General features: G+C 41.5%; 1 protein-coding gene across 2 annotated transcripts in view; it reads right to left on the bottom strand.

The window, feature by feature from the left end:
• megf11 (multiple EGF-like-domains 11) overlaps positions 1-27414 on the bottom strand; it is a 354743-nt gene that overhangs the window by 55149 nt on the left and 272180 nt on the right. For both annotated transcript variants that reach the window (XM_041175289.1, XM_041175290.1), the window contains exons 11-14: positions 25699-25862; positions 24015-24117; positions 7764-7910; positions 5357-5491 (exon numbers count right to left, since the gene is read on the bottom strand). In XM_041175289.1, the coding sequence (XP_041031223.1) occupies positions 5357-5491; positions 7764-7910; positions 24015-24117; positions 25699-25862 (549 nt within the window). The remainder of the gene's footprint in view (positions 1-5356; positions 5492-7763; positions 7911-24014; positions 24118-25698; positions 25863-27414) is intronic.

The following is a 27414-nucleotide window of genomic DNA, read 5'->3' on the forward strand; positions in this document are numbered from 1 at the left end:
TGGAAGTGTGGTGTAAATGAGTGGTGTAGAAGAAGCTGAGGAAATTCCCAGGACTGTCTGGGAATACGTTGTGAAGCCTGTAAAGAGTCTTTTAAAAATCCCTTCCCTCTCCCCTTCCCTCTTCATGTGAAAGAACAGCCGTGTGAGTGAGAACTGCAGTCTTGAGCAATGACCGGCTAACTTCATCAGCATTTGGAAGTAATCAGAAGTTTCTAGTTTCAAAGATGGAATCAAAAAATAACAAATCAGTAATGGACACTGTTACCCCTTTATTTTTCAATAAAATATAACATGAATGTACCTTCTTCTCCTGTATGAATTGTTATCCTTCTATTAACGACCTTGTTCAGAAACATTATTATTACAGACAGAAAATGCTAGGAAAACTCAGCAGGTCTGGCAGCAACTATGGAGAGAAAAACAGAGCTAACGTTTCAAGTCAAATATTACTTCTTTGGAAGTATCCACTGTATTTTGCTTTTATAACATTATTATTACATTTTGCTCTTTATTGGACTTCTTTTGCACATTACTTCAGCTTTTCTATTCTGAGTTCCAAGTTTCTCTACACCGCACACCATTCTCTTATCCAAGGAGATAGGCAAACATGACCATTGCTGCTCTGCCTCTGGCTGCTAACAAATGCATCGAGGTGGGCTCTGTGATATTTCCCCTTGTCTAAGAGGTAGTCAAGGCCAAATGAGGGGAAAGAGGTTATAGCTGTTTCAAGCCCAGTGCTGTGAGGAAGTCAGTGCTGGTAAGGTTATGAATTTCATGCTTACAGCGTTGGCAACCTATTGACTCCATAATGCAAAGTAGCAAAGAAAGAGGCACGTCACTCTGTATTATGGAAAACAGGTTCTATGTGTGTCTCTGCTCCTGACTGCCAAGGGCATTCACAGGTGTAATCAAGAGTATTTCTGTGTGAGGCAGAAGGACTAAGCAACCAGCGAGTGAATTCCCGAGGAAGCACAATGCAAAAGAATGAATAAAGGGCAGATGAGGGCAGGCATATGTGAGCAAATATCAAAAAATGCAGTCACGTGCTAGGATTGCCAACTCAGCAAGCCACCACAAAGTATCTGAGAGAACACACATATTGAGAAAGCAGAGAAATGAATGAGTGCAGCAACCTCAGTACAAAAAAATTACACAGAAATTACAATACAGTCCAAGCAGTCTGTGGTAGTGTTTATTTTCACCAGCAAATAATTCTGATCTTTTATTTCTCTTTTTCTTCAACAAACAATCCAACCCATTTTTAAACATTGCCATGGTCTCTGACTTCTCTGACTCTCTCATTCTATAGCCTCACAATGTTCTGCATAAAAACACTTCTGATGCTCTGTCCTAAATCTTTTATTTTGAATTTTATATCAATGCCCACTCGTTCTAGAATCTCCAATTATTGACAAGTTTCTGTCTACACTGTTCCATTCCTTCATGATTTTAAAAACCTTTTGTCAAATTGCCCCTTAATCTCCTGTGTTCTAATAAAAACAGCCTCAATTTTCCAAGTTTCTCTTTATATTTGGATTTCCTCATACCAGACAGCATCCGAGTGAACCTGTGCCAAATCTTCTCTATCACCTCAACACCCTTCCTATAGTGGAAGCCCAAAATTGAAAATAGTTCAACATTGCTTTGTTTGGCCAATTATTTTTTCCCCAAAAGCTGTTACGATTTAAAAAAAAAAAACATTTTTGTGGCAGATGTTATGGACTTTTTTGTTGAATATTATGTATTTTTCTATTTTTTGGGGGGTGCATGTATGTCTGAGCTTTTGTCTTTTGAAAGCTGGTGGGGAAGTCAGGGGCAAAGGATTAAAACCATTTGGCTGACTGAGGGACATTTTATGCTGGGAGGGTGGGGAAATCATGTGGCTATATGTTTAGCAAAGAACTGGATTAATAGTTATAGCAATATAAAAATAAAGCTGAAGCTCAGCTATTATCTAGATCTTGGGACTGGAAGAGTGTCTGTAAATGTCCATGACTGAGATATCAGTATTCATAAGTCAGAGTGATAAAAAAAATTTAGAAAAATATATGATACACAATTTGCCTTCCCTTTCTAGGGAGATCCCTTATTTGAGCTGAGTTTGTTGGTCACACATGACAGTGGTGGAAGAGTACAACTCATCTCAGTGGTCTCTGGTTTAGGAAAGATTGATTGGCACCCCTTTCACAAACATTCACTCCCTCCACCACTGGCACACAGTAGCAGCAGTGTGTACCATTTATAAGATGCACTGAAGGAACTCACCAAGGCTCCTTAGGCAGCACCTTCCAAACCCATGACAGCTACCATCTAGAAGGACAAGGGCAGCAGACACATGGGAACACCACCATGTGGAAGTTCCCCTCCAAGCCACTCACCAGCCTGACTTGGAAATATATCACTGTTCCTTCACTATCGCTGGGTCAAAATCCTGGAAATCCCTCCCTAACAGCACTGTAGGTGTTCCTACACCACATGGACTGCAGCAGGTCAAGAAGACAGATCACTACTACCTTCTCAAGGGCAACTATGGATGGGCAATAAATGCTGGCCAAGCCAGCAATGCACATCCCATGAAAGAATAGAAAAACAATTAAGGTGTCAGCTTCTATTCAACAAGCAAGAACTCTTGCCAGAAGTCAGTGTGTGCAGATGCAAGGAAAGGGCGGATAATTTGCAGCTGTGACATCCTCCATAGCTGGATAACTGGCTAGCTCTCATTACTAAGGCTCAGACAAACATATCAGCACTTTGGTTAGGTATATGAACATGATCAGTGGCCCTGGAAGCAAGTGATGGGAATCAAAGCATTCAGGAATGGGGAAGAAGAGAAACTTGAAAAAAATGATGGAAAAAAGGAATGAATGCTCTCAGATACAATATATATCCAAACATGACTATATTAATCAGATTAAGTATCCAATATTAGCTAATTGAATTCCTTAATTATGTTACCATTTTATTTCCCTCCCCAATCAGGCACTCAATGATTTATAAATCTCTGGAACCCCTCTCAAATGTGCATATCTCGCTGTTAATTGCCTTTTGTGGGACTATTTATTTAACAGTAGTGTAAACTTTAACAATTTATAGTTGTTACATACTTAGCTTACAAAACTATAGAACTTGTTGGAAAACTTTCTCTGTGATCCTCCTTTTTGTTAATCAGCATTCAGCCTACAGGCAACACAACTCTTCTTAGCCTTTTGATCCAACAATCAAATTGGCCCCAAGACCAATCATTTCTTAGATTAAGCCCTCAGTCAATTAAGAGACTCTTCTCGTTTTAAGTAGCACATGACAGAAATTCTACAGCAAAGTACATCAAATCCTCCTTCAGATGATTTATTTGATAATACACCGCTGCTTTTTACTGTACTGGGAATTAACTGTATTAATCTATATTTAATTCATGTTTAATGACTTTGGATAAAAACTTCATGGAATTGGGTAAATCAAATATTTTGGAAAAAGTTGAGGAATCATAGAAATCTGCAATTAAAGTTGCTAACAAGCTTGACCCTGAATTCAGGTAAAATGCCTTGGGAACAAAATTAAGCTTTTCAGAAAAAAATCAAAGGGATAATCCTACATGGTGCTACTGTTAATGCAACATCTTGTTATATTCAGAAACACAAGTCAGGAATAGGGTTATATCATCGTAGACTTGATTCTCCATCCAACACACTGTTTAATGAGGATACACTGCCTGGCACGTTTTTCAAAATTACCTCTGAAGTATAGAGAATGGGTAGGGCTGCGGGAACATCCAGATTAGGAAGGGGAAAATAGTTTTGAGGATACAGGATCCAGAGCACAGATACAAACGTACAGGAGGTTATCAACTTCAACTGGTGATGTACCAGAAAAATCACAGAAATCTGCTCGGTTCCTGCTTGCTCTACCTCACTCAGTTCTTGCGTCATTTTCACAGGTACCTGACAATAATGAAAAATAACTATCACTGCAAGCCATCTAGAGATGTGTCCAACAGGTGACTGATGCATTGTTCAGCAGGATCAACAGCTCTATCTCATTTACTACTGAACAGCAACAGTAGCGTGATAAGACTGCCCAATTTCACCAGGCTGCAGGATTTGCCAAAGTACAGGGTATGCATGGGAATCTCTTGACACAATGAAATGGCCTATATAAACACAGAGGGGTTTGACTTCATCAGCTGGTCAATGCCAAGGAACATTGGATCATTACAGCCGCTTCCAAGGCAGCAAATACAGTACTTTTTGGTTAAATCGTCTTAGTCAGACTTACTTGAATTGAAAGTAGGTTACAAGGATAGCTCCTCAGAGACTAAAATCTTCAGGCGAAACTAACAACCCTTTCAGTGGTCACGGACAGAAGAAAAACACAGATACTGCAAAGCCCTTCAAAGAGCAGGATTGTTATGGAACACACCACTGGGACCTTCATGCCATGCTTCAAACACCTTGACAGATCAGGAATGTCTTACAGTAAAGCCACTAGGGGTTCCAGGATCACTGACATTCACTGTGTACCATACAACACTGCAACACAAAGAGGCCTAACCATGGAGGAAAAGACCATCTCTCAACTGAGGCCAGGGGAGAATGATCAGACTTGAGTTTTAATATCTGATCCTGTTTTTAACTAAGCTTCACTCCCCACATTTTAATTTGTGCCTGTAGTATGAGGATCTGGCACATATGGGGTTAATGTGGGACTGAGTACAATACCGCCCACACAATGATGTAAGAGAGCACCTGACCTGCACCCAGGGTCAGTCGAGTGTTGGACAGAGCCGTGAGCACCAGCAAGCATGGAGACAGCCTCTAGCTTAAACCTATTACTGTGTATACATTAATAGTTCTAAGAGTCAATAAAGACTTACAGTTAACCTATGAATGACTAAGACTTCTTCAGGCCTGCCAAACTGTATACAATACCCTACAGAAAAAGTAGGGGATTGGGACTAATCAATTGGCTCTTTCAAAGAACCAGCAACAGGTTAAATTATGATTCTAATTCTTGTAAAAATATTTAATGAGTAAATATTACTGATTCTGAATTTAGTGAAGAAAACAAATTACATTCCACTTTTGATTCTGTGAGTACAGAGGCATGAAGTGTAGACAGAGATGGTGTTTTATCCTAGTACTAGGGACTGGCAGCGTGTAGGTTCAAATTCAGACTTTCGTACACAGTGACTATCCCTATCCTAAGTCCTGCTGTATTCTGGAGGTTAGAGATTTCTCTCCCAAGAGCACTGAAATAACAGAAGATTATCCCAATACAGTGACTTCACTTTTTATGCTAATGTAAAGTCCTCACCACCTCTTATTGTACACATGTGACTCAAACATATTCAAGACATTACCTTGATTGCAGAGGGAACCAGTGAAGCCCGACAAGCACTCACAGTGGCCTGTGACATGATGACATGGTCCATTACTGTGCACACACTGGGGACAAGCTTGGTTGCAATGATGGCCATAAAATCCAGGAGAACAGACTAAAAGAAAGCCAAAAAAGCTCACACAGTCAAACAAAATACTTAGCATCTGAGAATCAAAACCTTCTCAAATTACTCTCTTTTTAAAATATTTGTCAGAAATTATCAACCACCAGAAAATGGTCCATTAACTATTTTATTTTTCTGCACTGCCAAAAATGAAGTCAGTCGATTAACTTTGAAGATTTGTGAGACAAGCATCTGATTTCCTGTCCATTAACATAAATGGGCAGAAATCACAGGCAGTGGGATTGTGATTTCCTAACAGCTTTCCCTTTAAGTGTAAGCTTTGCTCAGTGATATCACTCTCACCTCTGAGCCAGAAATCCACTCCAGGAATTGAGCATAAAATCTAGGCTTTGCTTTAGTCCAACACTAAGGCAGTGCTGCACTGCTGGAGAAACTGTCTCTCAGATGAAATGTTAAATCAAGGCTTTGTTGGTCCTCTCAGGTGGATGTAAAAGATCCCAGGCAATATTCAAGGGAGAGTAGAAATTCATTGCAGTGTCCTAGCCAATATTTTTTTTGGCCTGGCTAATATTTATTCTTCAACCACCATCATCAAAAACAAATTAATTGTAAATTTTCCTAATTGTTGATTGTAAGGCCTTGCCATGTGCAAACTGCCTGCTGTGTTTCACCTGAACTGTACTAAATAAATGCAAGCTGTTTTTTCCCATGATGTCATAGCTATGTGATTCAATTCCCTGTGTTTTTGAGATGATTCCCAAACCAGAGATGTACTTCTTGTGAAGAATTCTGTTGAGTTTATTAGAGTCCATGTAGACTCTAACAGCAATTCCTGCAGCACTCACCTGTACACAAAACAGCATTCTATTAGTTAGCAGAAAAGATCTAAAGTGGTAGCCTGTGGCATTTGTGACTTGAAAATACAATTTGCTTATGACCTTGTAGTAATGTCCAGACATACTTTTTTTTTTATGTATGGTGGTGTTTGTGCACAAATCTTTGAAAAATGGGCAGACAGGTTAACAAAGCATTTACTGAAGCATATGGGATCCTGGACTTGATAAATATAGGCATGGAGTACAAAAGTCAGGAAGTAATGCTAAACTTATATAAAACTCTAGTTCAGCCCCAGACCGGCATCATACTTTAGGAAGAACATGAAAGCTTGAGAAGATTTGAAGTGATTTACTTGAATAGTTCCAGGGATGAGGTTATTAGAGTTATATGAATAGACTGGAGAAGCTGGGGTTGCTCTCCTTAGAGAAGAGAAGGCTAGGAAGAAATTTGACAGAGGTGTTTAAAATCACGAAGGGTTTAGATAGTGTAAATAATGAAAAATTGCATCCTTTGGTTGAATGTTGGTAACCATTGGGCACTGATTTAAGGCGATTGGCAAAAGAACGAGAGGTGACATAAGAAAAGCTTTTTAATGCAACAAGTGGTTAGGATTTGGAATGGACTGCATGATGGATGGTGGATACAAATTGAGTTGTAGTCTTCAAAAGGGAATTGGATAAATACCTAAAGGAAAAAAGAATAGCAGGGATATAGGAAAGAGTAGGGGAGTGGGACTAACTAGACTGCACGTCAAAATATTTGGCACAGACTCGATGGGATGAATCCTCTCCTTTTGTGCTGTATTATATTAGTTCTTAATAAACATATATCTTAATTATATACATATATCTTAAAGTTAGAAAAGTTAATAGGTTGTTCACATTATGTCAACAGCAACTTGTATTTATGTAGTAAATAAAAACAGAAAATGCTGGAAAAACTCAGAGCTCTGAAGAAGAGTCATATGGACTCGAAACGTTAATTCTATTTATCTCTTCACAAATGCTGCCAAACCTGCTGGGTTTTTCCAGCATTTTCTGTTTTTATTTCAGATTTTCAGCATCTGCAGTATTTTGCTTTTATTGCATTTATGTAGTGTCTTTGATGTATTAAAAACACCCCAAGATGCTGAATTGGAGGTCATTAAATTTGACACCAAGCCAGATAAATAAATATTAGGGCCGATTACCAAAACTTCAGTCAAAGGGATGGATTTTAAGAAGTGACTTAAAGGAGGAGAGTGAAGTAGTGAAGCAGAGAGGACATTTCAGAGCTTAAGGCCGAAGGCATCTCTACCAATGGTGGAACGATGAAAATTGGGCCAGATGCTTAAGCTGGCACCTGAGAGAGGGAATGGCTTCTTTCCTTTTGCCAGACATAATACATGGAGACCAACTGGGTGAAGAAGGAGAAAATATTTTTTTAAAAACCATAGAAGTCCCACCAGGTTAGGCTTCATACTTACTCCTCTGGCACTTGGCTCCACGAAATCCAGGTGCACACTCACAAGTCCCATCCTCAGGTGAACAGGAGCCCCCATTTTCACAGTTACAGGAAATGGAGCAGTTTGGCCCCCAACTCCCCTGCAGACACACATTATCACAGCGAATACCTGGGGAAAAAATCAGAAAAGACATAAGAAGCACATTGATAGAAATGATCAAGACAGAGAATGTCGCCCTGAAATCCCTGGATAGAGAGAGGGTGGATTATCTCATTGATCAGTGATTGGGTGGAGGGCAGGACAGATCTAATAACAAAAGATTTCATGATGCAGCAGACAAAGAGAGTGACAATGGATACAGCAAAGAAATAAAGGCTGTGTCCAAATTGAGGAATGGTGGAGAAAGAGAAATTTAAGTGCAGTTAATTAAATAAATCTGGAATAAAAAAAGCTAGTACCAATAATAGTGATCACGTAAGTACTAGATTGCAGTAAAAACTCAAAATTCACTAATATCCTTTCCGGTAGGAAACCTACCATTCTTACCCATTCTGGTCTATATGTGACTCCAGACCCACAGCAATGTGATTGACTCTTGTCAATGAAATGGGATGTCAAACCAAACAGGTGCATCTCAAGGACAATTAGGAATTGGAAACAAACACTGGCCTTGCCAACGATGTCTACATTCCATTAATTTTAAAAAAGACAAGGCAGTAGTTCCTTCTGCTGTTTATGAGCCCCTGGCAGTAAATCAATTCTGGAAATATTAATGACAGCAGGGATATTGTTTCACCAGCTAATAGTTGCTGCAAGTTTAAAAGTGCAGCAAAACATAGCAGGGATAAAATGTCATAGCAATGCAATCCTACATCTGACTTACGATTTAATTGCAAAATGAAGTGAGCGCCTACTTTCTTCAGGAGGGACTGCTGATACCCCAGTCACTCAGCTGAGTACTGCATCAGCTCTAGCCTCAGTTGGTCATGGAGCAGGCAGTCTGAATTTTGAACTGCCAACCACACAATTTTCTAGCATGAACGTGGTGTGTGAGAGTCAGAAATTGCCAATTAACTATTTAAAATCAGAGGAAAAAAATGCTGGAAAAACTCAGCTGGTCAGACATCATCTGTGGAAAGAGACAGATTTAATGTTTCAGGTTGATGAGCTTTAAGAGGGCTGAAGTTAGTAATGTATGAGTTTTTAAACCAGTGGAAGGGGGAGGGGGCAGGAAGAACAAAGGAGAAGGTAAGTGCTCGGGCAAAGGGCAGGACAGATTAAATAGCAAAAGATTTCATGAAGAAACAATCAATGAGAATGACGATGCATACAGTAAAGAAACAAAGGTTGTGTTCAAATTAGGCATGAATTGCAACATAAAAACCATCTGAATGCAACATGAAGGGATGAAGAAAGAAACAAGACGAAGACCAACCTAGCAAAACAAAAAAAGAAAAAAACACATCAAACAAGACGGAGGCAGAAGTCATGATCTAAAGTTGTTGAGTCTTGAAGGCTATAGAGTGCTGAGTCGATAGATATGGTGCTGTTCCTTGAGATTACATTGAGCTTCAGCGGAACATTGCAGCAGGCCAAGGACAGAGAGGTCAGAGTGCGTGCAAGGTTGAGAATTAAAATGACAAGTAATCGGAAGCTCGGGGTGGTGCTTCTGGACTGAGCAAAGGTGTTCTATAAAGTGGTCACCCAGTCTGTGTTTGGTCTCCTCCATGTAGAATCCACATCGTGAACAGCAAATTGAAAGAAGTACAAGTAAATTTCTGTTTCATTTGAAAAGAGTATTTGGGACGTCGCACAGTGAGAAGGGTGGAGAGGAAAGGGCAGGTGTTGCATCTACTCTGTACAGAAATGGGCCACATAAAGGGAAGGGGTGTTAGAGTGACTGATGAGTGGACTAGGGTAGGGAACAGTCCCTACGGAATACTGAGATGGGCAGCGGAAGAGGCGTTTAATGGTTCCATCGCGCTGGAGCTGGAAAAAATGGTGGAGGTTGCTGCCTGACCTGTTGAGTTTTTCCAGCGATTTTTGTTCTTATTTCAGATTTCCGGTTTCACAGTATTTTGTTTTTGGCTATATATGAATTTTGCCACATGATCACTGGGCTCCTTAAGGTTCACAGGACCATAAGGCCCACCACTTGCACCGGGAGGTAGCTGACTTCTGCTAAGTGCTGGCAGCGAACATAAAAGGGAATCTCAAGGTCTTCCATAAGCACGTAAATGATAAAAGGGTAGTAAAAGAAAGAGTAGAGCCAATTAGGGACAAAAAAGAGGACTTGCATGTGGATGCTGGAGAAATAACAGAGGTTTTGAACAAGTACTTTGCATATGTCTTCACAAAGGAACAGCTTGCTACCCAGGCCAAGGTGAGAGAGGAGGTGACTGGCACACTAGAAGAAATTAAAATCAAAGGGAAGGAGATGTTGTAAAGGCTATCTTTACTTAAAATAGTTAAGGTACCAGGACCGAATGAGATGCATCCAAGGGCATTGAGGGAAGTTGCAGAGGCACTAGTGATAATCTTCCAGTCTTCCTTAGACACAGGGTGGTGCCAGAGGGCTGGAGAACCTGTGAATGTTACACCCTTGTTCAAAAAGGGATGCAAGGATAAAGCTGGCAACTACAGACCAGTCAGTTTGACCTCAATGGTAGGGAAACTGCTGGAAACTATAGTGCCAGATAAAATCAATAATCACTTAGACAAGTGCAAGATAATTAAGGAATGCCAGCATGGATTCATCAAGGGAAAACCATGTTTAACTAACTTGGAGTTTTTTGAGGAGGTAACAGAAAAGGTTGATAAAGGAAACACTGTTGATGTGGTGTACATGGATTTTCAAAAGGCATTTGATGCAGTGCCACACAACAGGCTTGTGAGCCAAATTCTAGGTCATGGAATAAAAAGGAAAGTAGGCACTTGGATAGAAAATTGGCTGAGTGACAGGAAACAGAGTAATGATAAATGACTGTTTTTCAGTTTGGAGGAAGGTTTGTGGTGGAATTCCCCAGGGTCAGTGTTGGGACCCTCCTCTTCCTGATATATATTAATGACCTAGACTGTGGTGTGCAGGGCATGATTTCAAAATTTGCAGATGATACGAAGATTGGAAATGTTGTCAACTGTGATGACAATAGTCTTGAACTTCAAAAGGACATAGACATGTTGGTGGGTTGGGCAAACAAGTGGCAGATGAAGTTCAATGCAGAGAAGTGTGAGGTGGTCGTTTTGGCAGGAAAGATATGGTGAAACAGTACAAAATAAAGGGAGGTGCAGGAACAGAGGGACCTCAGTGTATATGTACACAGCTCATTGAAGATGGCAGGGCATGTTGAGAGAGCAGTAAATAAAGCAAATAGTATCTTAGGGTTTATTAATAGGGGCATTAACTACTAGAGTAAGAGTTATGTTGAACTTGTAAAATACACTAGCTAGGCCTCATCTGGAGTACTGCATCCAGTTCTGAGTGCCATACTTGAGGAAGGATGTGAATGCACTGGAGAGAATACAGAGGAGATTCACAAGAAGAACTGGATGAAGAACTGTAGCTATGAGGATATCTTGGAGAGGTTGGAACTGTTTTCCTTGGAGAAAAGAAGGCTGAGAGGAGGCTTGATAGAGGTATTCAACATCCTGATGGATATAGATAGGGTAAATAGTGAGAAACTGTTCCCAGTCAAGAGAACATCAAGAACTTGAGGGCACAGATTCAAAATAATTGGCAAAAGGAGTAAGTATGATGTGAGGAAAAATTTTTCACCCAGAAGGTAGTTGGAGTCTGGAACAAACTTCCTGAATGGGTGGTGGAGGTATTCAAAAGGGAATTGGATTGCTACCTGAAAAGAGAGAAAATGCAAGGTTACGGGGATAAGCGAGGGGAGTGGGACTAGGTAGAATGCTCTTTTAGAGAGCCAGTGCAGACTCGATGGGCCAAGTGGCCTCCTTCTGCACTGTAAAGATTCTGTGCTTTCCCATGATACCATTGTAGAGATCACCCTTGTTATGAGTCCTTTCAGTTTGAGATGCCCCACATAAACATTTATGTGACTAAATTGGGAGATGGTGCAATGTAATCATGGAATTAAGATTCACTTTGAAAGTCTAAAATCAATTTTTTTCATTCATTCTCGGGATGTGGGCTTTGCTGGCTGGGCCAGCATTTATTGCATATCCCTAGTTGCCCTTGAGAAGGCGGTGGTGAGTTGCCTTCTTGAACTGCTGAAGTCCATGTAGTGTAGGTACACCCACAGTGCTATTAGGAAGGGAGTTCCAGGGTTTTGACCCAGCGACAGTGAAGAAACAGTGATATATTTATAATCAGGATGGTGAGTGACTTGGAGGGGATCTTCCAGGTGGTGTGTTCCCAATTATCTGCTGCCCTTGTCCTTCTATATGGTAGTGGTCACGGGTTTGGAAGGTACTGTCAAAGGAGCCTTGATGAATTCCTGCAATGCATCTTGCGGATGGGACACAGTGCTGCTACTGTGCATCAGTGGTGGAGGGAGTGAATGTTTGTGGATGTGGTGTCAATCAAGCGAGCTGCTTTGTCCTGAATGGTGGCAAGTTTCTTGAGTGTCATTGGACATCAAGGGGCAATGGCTGAATTCTCTCTTGTTGGAGATGGTCATTGCCTGACACTTATGTAGCATGAATGTTACTTGCCACTTGTCAGCCCAAGCCTGGATACTGTTCAGGTCTTGCTGCATTTGGACGTGGACTGATTGGGTTATAAGTCCTTACTATAGAATATATAATACGTTTAGAACAAAAACAAACAAAAAAATTAACAGCAAAAGGCATTTTCACCCAGAGAAAGAAGGGAAAAAAATCCAAGGATGACTCACAAGATGAGGAAGGTTTCATAGTGGGTTAAAACATACTTTTTCAATTCTTGGACGTTGGGTTGAAAGCCTCTCCAGATGCACGGGATAAAAACCTTTTCTTTCTGGAAGGATTTTAAGTGAATTTGGATCAAATGTGTCCTAGGTGACAATGGACAGGATAATCTGGAACAGTCTTATTCAGAAAAATGACATGGATGGAGATATTACTTTTGGGTCATTAGGCATTTCAGTTTAAAATACATTATTGAGGCAGAGCAGAAGCAGCTTAATCAAAAATTATAACTGCTATATCTGGCCTTGGAGTGCCTGATGCTGATATGGAATGCAATCATTTCCCTTGAGTACCATGAACAGAAAACTATTCGAGATAGAGTGACAGAGGGAAATCTCTTTGGTTCCCATCATATGGTGATGTACCTTGCATAGGAAGCTCTGTAGCATTACAGAAGAACCTCCTCCTAAAAATTACAACATTTAAAAATGATTTCCTACCTCCTTTTTCATCCATCCTGAAATATGCCTCCTGGTTGGGAGGGTGGGTAGAGGCTCACTTCCATACTTCTCCAATGCCTCTATTTAGCCAGATGCTGAAGGCACTCTGGGATCAAACTCATTATTATTTCTTGACCATACCCATTATTACCTGACTTGGTAGTTTCTTATGATAGCACATTACAGAAAGGGAACTCAAATATGAGGAATCTGTAGCCTGAACCTGTAACTTACCACTCTGAAACATTTACCTTTTAATTTACATTAACGTAAAAAAAAATCTGAAAAAAAAATCTGAATCACATTTCTAGACTTCACACATGCTGCCCAAACCACAGATTGTAAACTAATGATGATATCTCAAAAGTTAAGTACAAATGAAGCAGGTCTAAGCTTTCCATCCACAATATCCCTCCACCTTCTGCTGTTCCATTACAGAATCAGATTACATTCAACTCAAATTTCTGTCTCCACCAACCTAACTAGCTTAATGAAGAATCGCTTTCTGCTTTTAGTTCTAAACCTAAACTTGCCTTTTACTAGATTGTATCGTGAACCTATGCCCTGCAATCATCAAATAATGGTCAGGGTTAGCCTTTTCAAATTGACTTTGTACCTTATATACATCCATAATGTTCTCTGAGTCTTCCAAGCTTAAATGGTCCAAGTTGCTATAAATGTTCCTCATAACTCATTTTTCTGACGGTAGGATTCAGCTTCGGAGCTCTTTAGTACATCATTTTCAAGACTTGGGATGTTTCCCTTGTGTCTTGTTGACCAGAACTGAATACATTATTCAAGTTACAGTCTGAGCAAATCATTACACAGCTCCAGCAAGATGGCCCAATTAAGTATTCTGTTTGCTGTTGATTGCGGTTCTGATGACTATCTTCAGTGTTGAGAGTATTATCGCTTCCAAATCTTTTTCTAGTCTCTCTCGTAGCCACTTTGACAACATTAATTAAATACGAAACAAAAACAGAAACAGAAATACCTGGAAAAACTCAGCAGGTCTGGCAGCATCGGCAGAGAAGAGCACAGTTGACGTTTCGAGTCCTCATGACCCTTCAACAGAACGAAGTGCAAGGGTCATGAGGACTCGAAACGTCAGCTGTGCTCTTCTCCGCCGATGCTGCCAAACCTGCTGAGTTTTTCCAGGTATTTCTGTTTCTGTTTTTGTTTTGAAATTCCAGCATCCGCAGTTCTTTGCTTTTATTAATTAAATATGACTTTTTTTCCTTCAATCATGCAATACTGTACATTTATTTCGTCTGCCATAGTTCTTCCCATTTGCAAATATTATTGGGAACATATTTCATGAAGTATTTTTACCATTTCTTGGCACTGCATATTGGTGATGCCCTAAAGAATAAGATTTAAATTTACCAGCAATTGGAAGCAAGAATTCCTCTGATCATTGTATGCAATTACATTATAAATATGGTTGTGAAAATGTAATCTGATATTTTTGGTAATGCTGTAAATTAATTCTTTTAGAGTAAATTTGATTTTGTTAAATATAGCATATAGAAGAAATCTTCACAGACATGCTACAATGTCACTGCAAACAGCAATTAGAGGAATTCTTACACCAAGCTTTTTAAAATTAATTTACTGGATGTGGGCAGCCAGCATTTATTGTCCATCCCTAACTGTCCTTGACAAGGTGGTGGTGAGCTGCCTTTTTGAACCACTGCAGGCTACATGGTGTAGGTACACCCATAGTGCTGTTAGGGAGGGTGTTCCAGGGTTTTGATCCAGCGACAGTGATGGAACAGCGATATATTTCCAAGTCAGGATAGTGGGTGGCTTGGAGGGGAACTTCCAGATGGTGGTGTTCCCATGTATCTGCTGCCCTTGTCCTTCCAGATGGTAGCAGTCGTGGGTTTGGAAGGTGCTGCCTAAGGAGCCTTGGTGAGTTCCTGCAGTGCACACTGCTACCACTGTTTGTCAGTGGTGGAGCAGTGAATGTTTGTGGATGTGGTGCCAGTCAAGCTAGCTGCTTTGTCCTGGATGATGTTAAGCTTCTTGAGTGTTGTTGGAGTTGCATTCATCCAGGCATGTGGACAGTATTCCATCACACTCCTGACTTGTGCCTCGTTGATGGTGGACAGGCTTTGGGGAGTCAGGTGAGTTACTCGCTGCAGAATTCCTAGCCTCTGACCTGCTCTTGCAGCCACAGTATTTATATGGCTAGTCCAGTTTAGTTTTTTGTCAATGGTACCCCCAAGATGTTGATAGTGGGAGATTCAGTGATGGTAATGTCATTGAATGTCAAGGGGTGATGGTTAGATTCTCTCTTGCTGGAGATGGTCATTGCCTGGGACTTGTGTGGCGCAAATATTACTTGCCACTTGTCAGCCCAAGCCTGGATATTGTCCAGGTCTTGTTGCTTATGGGCACGGACTGCCTCAGTATCTGAGGATTTGCAAACATTGCTGAACATTTTGCAATCGTCAGCGAACATCCCCACTTCTGACTTTATGATGGAAGGAATATCATTGATGAAGCATCTGAAGATGGTTGGGCCTAGGATTATCTAGGTGAGATGAAGCATTTAAAGTTAATCATTAAATGCAGAGGTGGCAGGGCTAGTGCATTCATGGAGTTCTGGGAACCCTCTGACCTTTGATAAATTTCTATATTCAATATTACGCATTTCTAGCTTGCAGAATGCTGTTTTAACTAGTGCAGATGGAAGGAGATCATAACAAAGTTGTGGCAAGCAAGATTTATTTTCTTATTGTCACATTAATGTGAGGTGATTTGTTTTATTTCCGTAACATGAATCTGTAAGTGTTGCTGATCTTGGGCACAGTAGTCAGAATGAGAGGCTTTTTATCACCCCAAGGCACAATATGATGACAGGGAGAACATAAGTTACATAACAACCCTAAGGTTTCCAATTTTAAAAACAGGTCATACTCCTCCAACGTTTGATGCCTTCATTATGGTAAGTTTTCTCAATAATAAATGATAAGTTATAAAGCCAACAGAAATGGAAGCAGTTTTCTACATGAATGTGTTCTCATCTTTCCCCATCATTTTTTAAAAGGAGCTGCATTCTGTAATATTTTAAAAAATTTTCTCATATCCTTCATGAATATTTTTATTTGATTTTTGGTTATTGGTTAGGGGAAGTTGGAAGGAAGTCTGTCTCCAGGCCCAAGATTTCTGTAAATGCTGCTCATGGACTTGAACGTTGTTATGCCACTCCATAGTGAGGAAGAATTGCAATTCCCCATTTTGTGGGAACGCACCAGCGCTCTACTTCTCTTTAATATCATGGTCAGATTAAAAATTAATCATGAATGGAATTATAGGCAAGAGTTTCACTCCAGGACTTGAGCACAAAAATCAAGGCCCAAACTCCTGAGCCATACTGAGGGAATACTGCATTGTCAGAAGTGCCGTTTTCAGATGAGACATTAAATTGAGGGCCCACCTGCTCTCTCAGGTGTATGCGTAGGATCCTGTGGCTCTGCTTTGAAAAAGAGCAGGGGAGTTCTACCTACTGACATGACTAATATGTATCCCTCAATCATCATCAAAGAAACACATTACCTGGTCATTATCATATTGTTGTTTGCGGAAGCTTGCTATGCACAAACTAACTGCCACATTTCTTACATTATAACAGTGCCTACACTCCAAAAACACTTCTTTGGCTGTAAAACAGTTTGGGGTCCTGTGGTCATGAAAGGTACTATAGAAATTCCAGTCTTTCCTTTCTTTTTACTTTCAAATCTACAATATACTGCTAACATATTCTTCTTGAATAAAAGTAATTATCTTTGTGCATTGTGCTGAATTGTTTCTCTTTGTGTCATCACAATATCCAGCTATTCACAATATATATTGATTTAGACGAGGGAACTAAATGTAATATCTCCAAATTTGCAGATGAGACAAAGCTGGGTGGGAGGGTGAGCTGTGAGGAGGATGCAGAGATGCTTCAGTGTGATTTGGACAAGCTGAGTGCGTGGGCAAATGCATGGCAGATGCAGTATAATGTGGATAAATATGAGGTTATCCACGTTGGTAGCAAAAACAGGAAGGCAGATTATTATCTGAATGGCTATAAATTGAAAGAGGGGAATGTGCAACGAGTCCTGGGTGTCCTCGTACACCAGTCGCTGAAGGTAAGAATGCAGATGTAGTGGGCGGTAAAGAAGGCAAATGGTATGTTGGCCTTCATAGCGAGAGGATTCGAGTACAGGCGCAGGGATGTCTTGCTGCAATTGTACAGGGCCTTGGTGAGACCACACCTGGAATATTGTGTGCAGTTTTGTTCTCCTTATCTGAGGAAGGATGTTCTTGCTATAGAGGTAGTGCAGCGAAGGTTTACCGATTCCTGGGATGGCGGGACTGACATATGAGGAGAGATTGAGTCAGTTATGATTAAATTCACCAGAGCTCAGAAGAATGAGGGGGGATCTCATAAAAAACTATAAAATTCTAACAGGACTAGACAGGGTAGATGCAGGAAGGATGTTTCCGATGGTGGGGGAGTCCAGAACCAGGGGTCACAGTCTGAGGATACGGGGTAGACCATTTAGGACTGAGGTGAGGAAAAATTTCTTCACCCAGAGAGTGGTGAGCCTGTGGAATTTGTTACCACAGAAAGTATTTGAGGCCAAAACATTGTATGTTTTCAAGGAGTTGGATATAGCTCTTGGGGCAAAAGGGATCAAAGGATATGGGGAGAAAGCGGGAGCAGTCTATTGAGTTGATGATCAGCCATGATCATAATGAATGGCGGAGCAGGCTTGAAGGGCCAAATGCCCTACTCCTGCTCCTAGTTTCTATGTTTCTATCACAAACTAAACAATGTTTGAGAGTGAAACAGAGTTAACATTTCAGATCGATGATTTGTCAGTTGATGAATGATCATCAACCTGAAATATTAACTCTGTTTCTCTCTCCACAGATGCTGCCTGACTGGTTGAGTATTTCCAGCATTATCTGTTTTCGAGACTTCCAGCATCTGCATGTATCTGATCTGTGTGTGTGCCTGTGATAGGCTGCATTCAAATGCAGTCACTTGTCAGCAAGGGAATCTGTGGATAGACTTCGTGAAACTTTAAAAATTCTTACAGGCGTGACAGGGTAGAGGTAGATAGAATGTTTCCCCTGGCTGGTGAGTCTAGAACCAGGGGACATCAGGCAGAATTTTGCCCTTGGTGTGCAGGATCGACAGGGGCAGGCAGGGGTGGTCGGGAAGCTGCCCACTGCCCAGGATTGGCAACGCTTCGTGATTTCACATGGGCAGGCCAATTAAGGTCTGCCCAGCATGATACGTGAGCGGCAGTGCTGAGCGCTGCCTGTGCGGGCACGGGGAGGAGGGTGAGTGAGCCTAGCGTGAACTTCACGCATGCGCGCGAGAGAGCACTGAATAATGTCCTTGAGGCATGGAGCTGCCTCAGAGAGATGAAGAATATATTGAAAAAATTATTAAGCAACAGAAAAATTTAATAAAACATGTCCCCTCATGTGACTCTGTCACATGAGCAGGGACAGGTTTTAATTAAAAATTAAAGTTTTAAATTTCTTTGTATTTGATTTTGGGAACCTCATCCTGACTGTGGGTGAGGTTTCCAAAAAAATGCAAAGGCCACTTGACCTTTTCGCCTGCCCATCAACCATTAGGTTGGACGGGCAGTGAAGAATTAAGCACAATTGATAACTTAATCGCCTTAGTAGGCCTTTTAATTGTTGGTGGGCACACTGCCGAATCCGGTGCGTGCCTGCCGACTGAAATATCACGTGACTGTGCGTTGACAATGGCACACTCGGCCGATATCATCGCGCATCATTTCACGCTCAGTTGGGCCGGGTGTGCGCCCACCTGCCGAGCTAAAAATTCTGGCCATAGTCTCAGAATAAGGGGCAGGCCATTAAGGACTTAGATGAGGAGGAATTTCTTCACTCAGAGGGTGGTGAATCTTTGGAATTCTCTACCCCAGAGGGCTATGGAAGCTTAATCCTTGAGCATGTTCAAGATAGAAATCGATAGATTTCTGGATACTAATGACACCAAATGACATGGAGATAGTGCAGGAAGTGTCGTTGAGGTAGATGATCAGCCATGATCTAACTGAATGGTGGAGCAGGCCTGACCCCTGGCCACCCCCTGTTCCTATATTCCTAGACCAAATGATATAGCTTTGGATGGGACATTGAGCGGAGAAGTACATTATATGCGTAGTTTATTCCCATTTCATTTCAGTTGTTTTCAGGCCCATCAGGTGAAGAATATTAGTATTAGGAAATGGGGCAAGTTTCACTTATGTTGCTCAGTATTTACATCAAGCACTCCCAGTTTAGATTCAGGACATATCTCCAACAATGCGCTCAAACTCCAATCTCAGGACTGTCTCTACCACACCAGAGTGGCACTTCTAGATCCCATAATTCCTGGTCTTCTGATGTTTCATTCTGTTCCCTTTTTGGTTCCTTTTGGCCAAATACATTCTGCAGCCAAGGAGGCAGGTGGGCAATCTATTCTCAGACCTTCATTTAAGCCCCTCCCTATAACAGCCTGGTAATAACTCAACCTCCAACTGTTCCTCCTGGCAATAAAGCAACTGGGGCTGGGAATTCAGTGGTATTAAAAATGGAACTTGCCTCCCACAGCTCCATGATGCAGCATGCTGAAACAGAAACAAGGCTGCACTGCACATCACATCAGTGATCCTTGTGGTGTCCAAGTGAGACTCCTAATTTAGTGCCAATTAGTGACAAATTGTGGACCTTCTGGTATTGGGCACCCCCTTCCCCACTTTGGAAACTACATTGTAACTTAAAAGTTATTTCAACGAGGACAATGTTGTAATTGACAGAAAAAAGAAACTTTCATCTCAACAATTACCATAAAAAAGGCAATGAGCGGGTCATGTGCTCACTACATGCTGCATGCTGAATTGACTGCACTCTCCTCCCCCACTCAGCAGTTCTTGTCTTGCTATTTTATTGAAACATTCTGTCCTTTCAAATGTAGGAAGAGGCTCATTTTAATAGAGTAAAGAGAATTTTTTAATGTGTAGTGTCATTAAAGCCCAATTAATCAGCCAGCCTTAGACTTACTGAGATAAGAGAGTGAAGCCAATTTTAAACAGGGCTTATGTTACATTTAAAACCTATGAGAAACGACAGTAGTCAGAATAAGTGAGAGATCTAGCATTAAATATGAAAGAGAATTTTATATTCAGAAGGTTAGAAAAGGTCAAAAACTAGGAATTTTTAGAATGAAAGTGCACTGGATCCTGCTTCCTTTGTGAAATACCTCATCAAGCATATAGCTTTCTTCTCTGGAACTGCATGGCAAAAATTACAAATATTCTTTAAAGGACGGAGTTGAAAATTAGTTTCCAACCCTCAGATTATCTTTTTTCTCCCAACAACATAATTTTACAACAATATAACATTCTGCAAAGCAAATGACTCAAGGGGCAGATGGCCATATATACATGCCACAGCACAGAACAGTAGGAGCTGTGTCTGCACCTGGGATCCTCCACATGGTGAGTTCCTCAGGCCATGGAGGAAAATCAGAGAGTTAGTCATCCCAGACCCTCTTGTACACCCCTTACAGCTGGTTATAGAGCAACATTAGTCCAAACCTGGAGCAAGTCTCTAATCATGGCCTCGCAGTTAGTGAAGTCTGTGGCATTAGGATATGCCAAAGAAGGCAGTGAAAAACAAATGAACAAACATTGAATTCAAATGAATTTGAGGCATTTCCACCACAAAAACATTATATATTCATGAAGAATCAGATAGAAAAGAGAGAAACCTCTGTTCTCCCGGGATGCTTTGGTAGAATCATTATTAAAACCCTCTTATTATACATAAAACTGTTTACTTGTCTCCATATCCTTGATTCCAGGAATTCCTTTTTATACATACAGGAGTTCAGTAAGGATAAGGGTTACTTTACTGGATACTACAAGCTTGTAATAAGCTCTCCTTGAATGATATCCAGCTTTTATTTTGTGCTTCTAATTGTAATGTAGACATTTGCTATGGCAGAGGGATGCTTTATAGTTCTCCTTTACATGAGGCATGCAGCTTTCATGTCTCTGCAGAAGTTTTGACTGGTATCATGAAACTAGACTTCAGTATAAGTGTAGCCCTAAAATATAACACTTTAATAATTTGTCACAGAGCTGAGTTAAATTTCCAGACCTGCGATTCACTGGGAGAGCAAAAATTTGACACATGCCAACATCGGAAACATATCCTAAATGGCAACAATAATAAGGAGTGGCAGGACTAAAAATCTGGCCCTAATCACGAGTGGACTGCTAGCATAGCCTAAGAAATAATGAGCTTTCCAAGTACTTTCAAAATATATGTAGAAGTAAAAATAATCTGGTTTCAAAGTAACTGAAACGAGAATAATGAGACATTGGATTTACAGCAGAATCAACATGGTAATGGACCACAGTAAAGGTCTGTTTTATGCAGCAGTGCTATGTGCTGTACCATGGCGGGGTTAAATGCAGGATGATCCTCCCTCTGAGAAGTTACCAGAGTGAGGGTCATATCATTCTTCTCCAAAAACAGAAACACTCCATCCCCACATGATCTCACATTAGAGAAATGAAAATAAATTTTTAAAAACCTGGAAATCTGAAATAAAGGGTGGAACCTTATGGATGCGCACTAGATGCAACAGAGATCTCACCCACCAGCTGCAGAATCATTGGGAGCCCTGCATCGCCTCGTTTATGGAAGGGTGCAGAATTAAGAGTCATTCCGGTACTTAAAAGGTCAGTGGCAGGCCTTCCCCTGGGCTTCTGCCACACCACACACACCTGAGGCCTTGGATCAAGGAGGGACCCAGGTACAGGTGAGTGATGGTGCGAAAGTGATCGGGGGAGGGGGGTACGGGATTTGAGTCTCATCGGGCCCCACTTCCTCATGCTGGGCCCCTGGATCAGGCACTGAGTACCTTTGAAGAGGGACACCACCCTGGGGGTCTGCAAGCAAACATGACAAGGTTTGCCTGTCATGCTGCCTTGATGGTGAGCCCCTCGCTTGCCGATGCGATAACAACAGCGATGGACATTAATTGCCCACTTAAAGATCTCAACTGGCAGCTGGCTGGGAAGGTTGTCCACATGCCTTCTCACCATGGACTTAATTGGGGTGGAGGCAGGAAGGCAGCAAGGACTGCACCCACCACCCTCCTGCCCAATTAAATATCTCCCGCCACAAAACTTGCCATGAGGGAGGGGGCACGACTCTGCCTAAAGACAGAAAATGGTGGCAATCCATCAGCAACTGTTAAGAGAAAATATAGGTTAATGCCAGGCTAGTTCTATTGAAAAACTAACATGTTTTCCTATATCAGATGTTAGGAGACCTGTACATGGGTACTTTTCCAGCATTTCTGTTTTTATTTCTCTCATACCTTTCATTCAGTGACTCAACAGGAGGACTATGGAAGGGTAAAGAGTGGAGTCGCTGATCTGGGAGTAAGTCACTTGTTCACCCTCTCACTTAAGGAATGATTTGCAAAGTGAAAAGACCCAGAAAAGTGAATTTCCAATTGAAATTAATGATAAATATCTATGAGATTTAATGCAGAATTTTAAAAAAATAAGCATTATCATCTCCATAGGAGGAATCAACAGACTGGGATTTATTTCATAGCCCAACAAAGCATAGGGGATCATCTAGAATGCAGAGCTGAAATAACATGATTGGGAAAGTCCAAAGTTGGGTGGCATTGGGCTGAATTTTATATGTCCATGATGGGTGTGTTTCCCATGTTGGGTGGAGGGGGGCACAAAAAATAGGGCAGGCGCCCACCCCACCACCTCCCTCCCACATCCCCATAATATGGTAGGTGCTGAAATTGGCAGCTTGCCCGCCATATTTAAATGAAGAATCAGAGGTCAGTTAGGTTTGTTAGCAAACTAATTGACCTGATAATACGCTGCCCATATCATAAAATATTAGGCCTGGGCAGCAGGGTGGAAGTGGGAAGCTCGATTTTTTTCACTGAGATACTTAAAGGGTAAGGGGGAAGCTCTTTGGGGGTTGCCCTTTGCTGATGGCGGGGCAACCCCCTGAGGTCAAACTCCCATTCCCTCCTACACGTTTCCTCCCTTAAACCCACCCTTACTCCCCTGCTCCACTCCCTAACCTACCCAAATCCTCCTGGCCCAAGACCCCAGACTTACCTGCTCTGGGGGTCCATGGGCCTTGGTCTCTTTCTTCTTCCACAGTCCTGGCAGCGGCCACTGATGCCGTTCTTGCAATTCTGGGGCTGATGGAGCTTCCGGCCAATCGGATTGGCTTGCAGCTCCAGAGGGCTGGACTTCCTCTCCAATGAAGGCAGAAGTCCCACTCGGCCCTCATTAATCCACCCCACAGTGCTCTGTGGCTGTGTGGCGTGTCGATGTGGAGCATGGCAGCTCTGCGCCGATGTTGTTTCCAGTGAGTGGGGGGGGGGGGCGGCGGAAGGTGTGTGGTCTGCTTCCCCGTATTATCCAGACCATTATTTCTGTACGCATTAGTTCATCTCCCTTGTTCAGCTCAGTAACTCTCTGCAGTATGTTTTTTCATATATATAATCACAATAGAAATTGCTACTTCTATAAACCATATATCCACCACACATATGCACAGGGAGAGTTTGCTTACTAAGCAGAAAAGAATAAAAAGAACAATGGACATTTCATAGGTATAGCACACCTACCAGCAACAAGAAAACTGTATGTAAATTAATGAGAGGGAAAGCGACGCACTGTGCAAGAGGACGTCAGGCTGCATACTGCACAGAGAAGGATCAGTCAAAACACAGATCCCTAAAAGGATAAGGGCAGGGTAATCCGTGATATGAGGAGGAGAACAGAAAACAAAAGAATATTTGGATAGATTTCAAGTTTTACATGCTTTTTATATTTACCAGTCCAACCCGTAGCACAACGGCAGAATCCAGTGACTGGATCACAACCCTCTGCATGGCAACAGTCACAATGTTCACTACAGCCCAGACCATATGTTCCGTCCTGAAAAAGAAAATAAAAGAATGCCTCTAAAAGCACAACCCCTTCAATTCAACATCTGGCAATTTCTTTTTTTACAGATCATTAGACCATGTATATCCTGGGATATACTGCTCATCCCCATTAAATAATAAGCTTCCCATTTTGCTTGTGTTCTTAGCAACAGCACAATTAATTTTCTATTATAAATTAATTTGTCAAAAGAAGTTTCTTTTGTTCAAAAAATTAAAAACTTCATTTATTTTTTTAAATATCATTTTCTGTTGTAACAGAAGACATCTGAAAAACCAAATAAAACACTCATAGCTGTTCTGCTTATATGCTGCACAGTTAGTTTTCCCATTAGAATATCACGCAGTGTTAGATATATATATCATATCGTATTAGATTATCATACCATTGACCAGAAACTGAACAGGACCAGCCATATGAATACTGTGGCTACAAGAGCAGGGCAGAGGCAGGGAATTCTGTGCAGAGTAACTCACCTCCTGACTCCTCCAAGCCTGTCCACAAGGCAGAAGTCAGAAGTGTGTTGGAATATTCTCCTCTTGCCTAGAGGAGTACAGCTCCAACAACACTCAAGAAGCTGGACACCATTCAGGACAAAATAGCTCGCCTGACTGGCACTCCATCCACCACCTTCGACATTCATTCCCTTCACCACTGACGTACAGTAGCAGCAGTGTGCACCAGCTACAAGATGCACTGCAGCGACTCACCAAGGCTCGTTTGACAGCACCTTCCAAAACTGTGACCTCTACCACCTAGAAGGACTAGGGCAGCAGACACATGGCAACACCAACACCTGCAAGTTCCCCTCTAAGCTACTCACCATCCTGATTTGGAAATATATCGCTGCTCCTTCACAATCGCTGGATCAAAATCTTGGAACTCCCTTCCTAACAGCACTGTGGGTGTACCTACACCACATGGACTGCAGCGGTTCAAGAAGGCAGTTCACCACCACTTTCTCAAGGGCAATTAGGGATGGGCAATAAATGCTGGCCTAACCAACAATGCTCACGTCCCATGAATAAAAAATTTAAAAAATCAAATTGGTCTAAAATAAACCTGCTGAGTAAAACGGTTCAAAGAACTTAATCATATAACTTAAGTATTTTGGATAAAATTTATCCAGAATAACAGTTTTGCCTGAGAGTACACTGTATAGATAATAAACAATGAGCCAAATATTTCAAGGCAGTAGTTCACTTGACGAGTCTGGATGACTATATTTCACAAGCATATTGCTCTACGAGTAGCAGGATGTGGTCTTTCAGTTGCATGTCCATTAGAATGATTTCTTGAACTCAGTTGGACAGATTGGGGAAAAGACCAAGTGGAAATCCTGTGAATGGCAGGGTGAAAAATAAACTGTACGGCAAGTCATACTTGAGCGTCTATCTTGTGTACCTGCCAGCAGCAAGCTCCGTGGCTGCATTGGTAGAAATACTGGGAGCAGGTTATCTGGTTAGCATTTTTTTGGGGGAGTGGTTTGTAGCTCAGGGAAATTTAAGAACAGGGAAAGTAAAATAACATGCTCCAGAAGAAAGGAATCCAGAAAACAAAAATAAAATTTACCGGACATGGCTGGTCACAATGTTTTCCACGCCAGCCTGAGGAACATGTGCAGGAGCCATCCTGTGGATTACAAGCTCCTCCATTGACACAGGTGCAGCTATTATTGCAGTAAAGCCCCCACGTACCGTTGGAACAAGGGATGGAACAGTCCACTCCCTGCCAACCTAAAACACAAAAAGCATCATTCAAGGCACAGGCATATACTTTCAGCCAGCTGAAAACACTAAATCCTATCAACTGGCATCTCAACTTCAAAGACTAGCAAAGGGGAGATATTTCCAAATCCACTGTTAATGCTCAATCTAAGTCCCCAGTCCAGGCATGTTTGAATGGATTTGAAACCTTTTCCATTTAGGGTAACCTTTCTTCAATTCATGGATGATACAATCTCAGATTCAATCAGGGCAACACAGGAGGAGTTCAGGATATAGGACAATTTGAAAATTTGAATTTGAAAATTCAGAGATTCACAAGTTATCCATCAGCTTGATGGCTTATTTCTACTTCCACAACATTGCCGCCACCCTAGTTCAAATCTTTTGTCACTGAAACCATTATCCATGTTTTTGCCACATCTAGAGTCAACAAGGTAGATCTCCCCCTTCAATTTGACTGGAACATTGTGTCTTTCAGGAATAGTCATGAGGAAAAGTGGCCTGTGACCTGTTAGGAAAGGTTCCCCTGTGCTGCCTCATGATTTCCTGAGGCTTTCTCAGGTAGAGTCACTAATTTCACACCTGGAGTGTGCACTTGTTCAGTGTTCCCATTTTAATGAGGCATCCCTGATCTGCAGCTTCATATTTTGCTACCTATCGTTGGACACTTCATTGGTGGGGTACCCAAAAAAACCTTGCGAACAGGGCCCACCCCAGGGCCACTAGCTCAGAAGGTCTGTGGTGTATTTTGCGGCCAGCAGATAACTTTGCATATGTGCCATGCTTCTCGGTCACCCAGAAAGCACTGACAGAGGAAAAACCTCTTCTGTTCTGTAAAATGCTTCTCACTGCCCTCCCATCTTCCACCCTTCATAACTTTCAACTAGCCCAAAATGAAAACAGCTGTATCCTGTCCCAAACCACCTGCTACTCACAAATATTTCTGTCCTTGCTAAACTAAATTGGTTCCCAGTCCACCAAAGTATTAAGGTTAAAATGCATGTCTGCTTTTTACAGTTCTCCATGGCTTCATCTCACCCTTTCTTATTGCCAACCAACCCCCCACCCCCAATCCCTTCACCCTGCCATTGGTGGCAAACCATTTATCCATCTTGGACATGTTCTCTGGCAGTTTTTCCCTGAACTGATTTGTCTCTCGTTATTGTTAAAAATGGATAACCCCTTTCTAATCTGCTCCTCCAAAACCTGTCATACAGTTGTCATTTTATTCATATCATTTCCTCAACCTCCTGTAAAGCACTATGGGACATTTTCTATATTAATAGCACTATACAAATGCATGTTCTTGATGTTGTTGAGGCAACTGTGGAATTGTTTTTCTGATGGCTAGAAGGCTTCAGCCATTTCAGCTTAGATAATAAACAGTCATCTCACACCAATAATAACCTAAGATTGTGTTTAGCATATATTAAAGAACACAACTGATTAGATGTTCAATGTTCCTCTTGTTTTAAGTACTGGAGCAGGGAGTAAAGAAAATGTTACATCCTGGTATAGTTTTAACATTCCTCACCTCATTAACTACAGAATCCACACCAAA

The sequence above is a fragment of the Carcharodon carcharias genome, chromosome 26, assembly GCF_017639515.1.
Source record: "Carcharodon carcharias isolate sCarCar2 chromosome 26, sCarCar2.pri, whole genome shotgun sequence".
NCBI lineage: Eukaryota > Metazoa > Chordata > Chondrichthyes > Lamniformes > Lamnidae > Carcharodon > Carcharodon carcharias.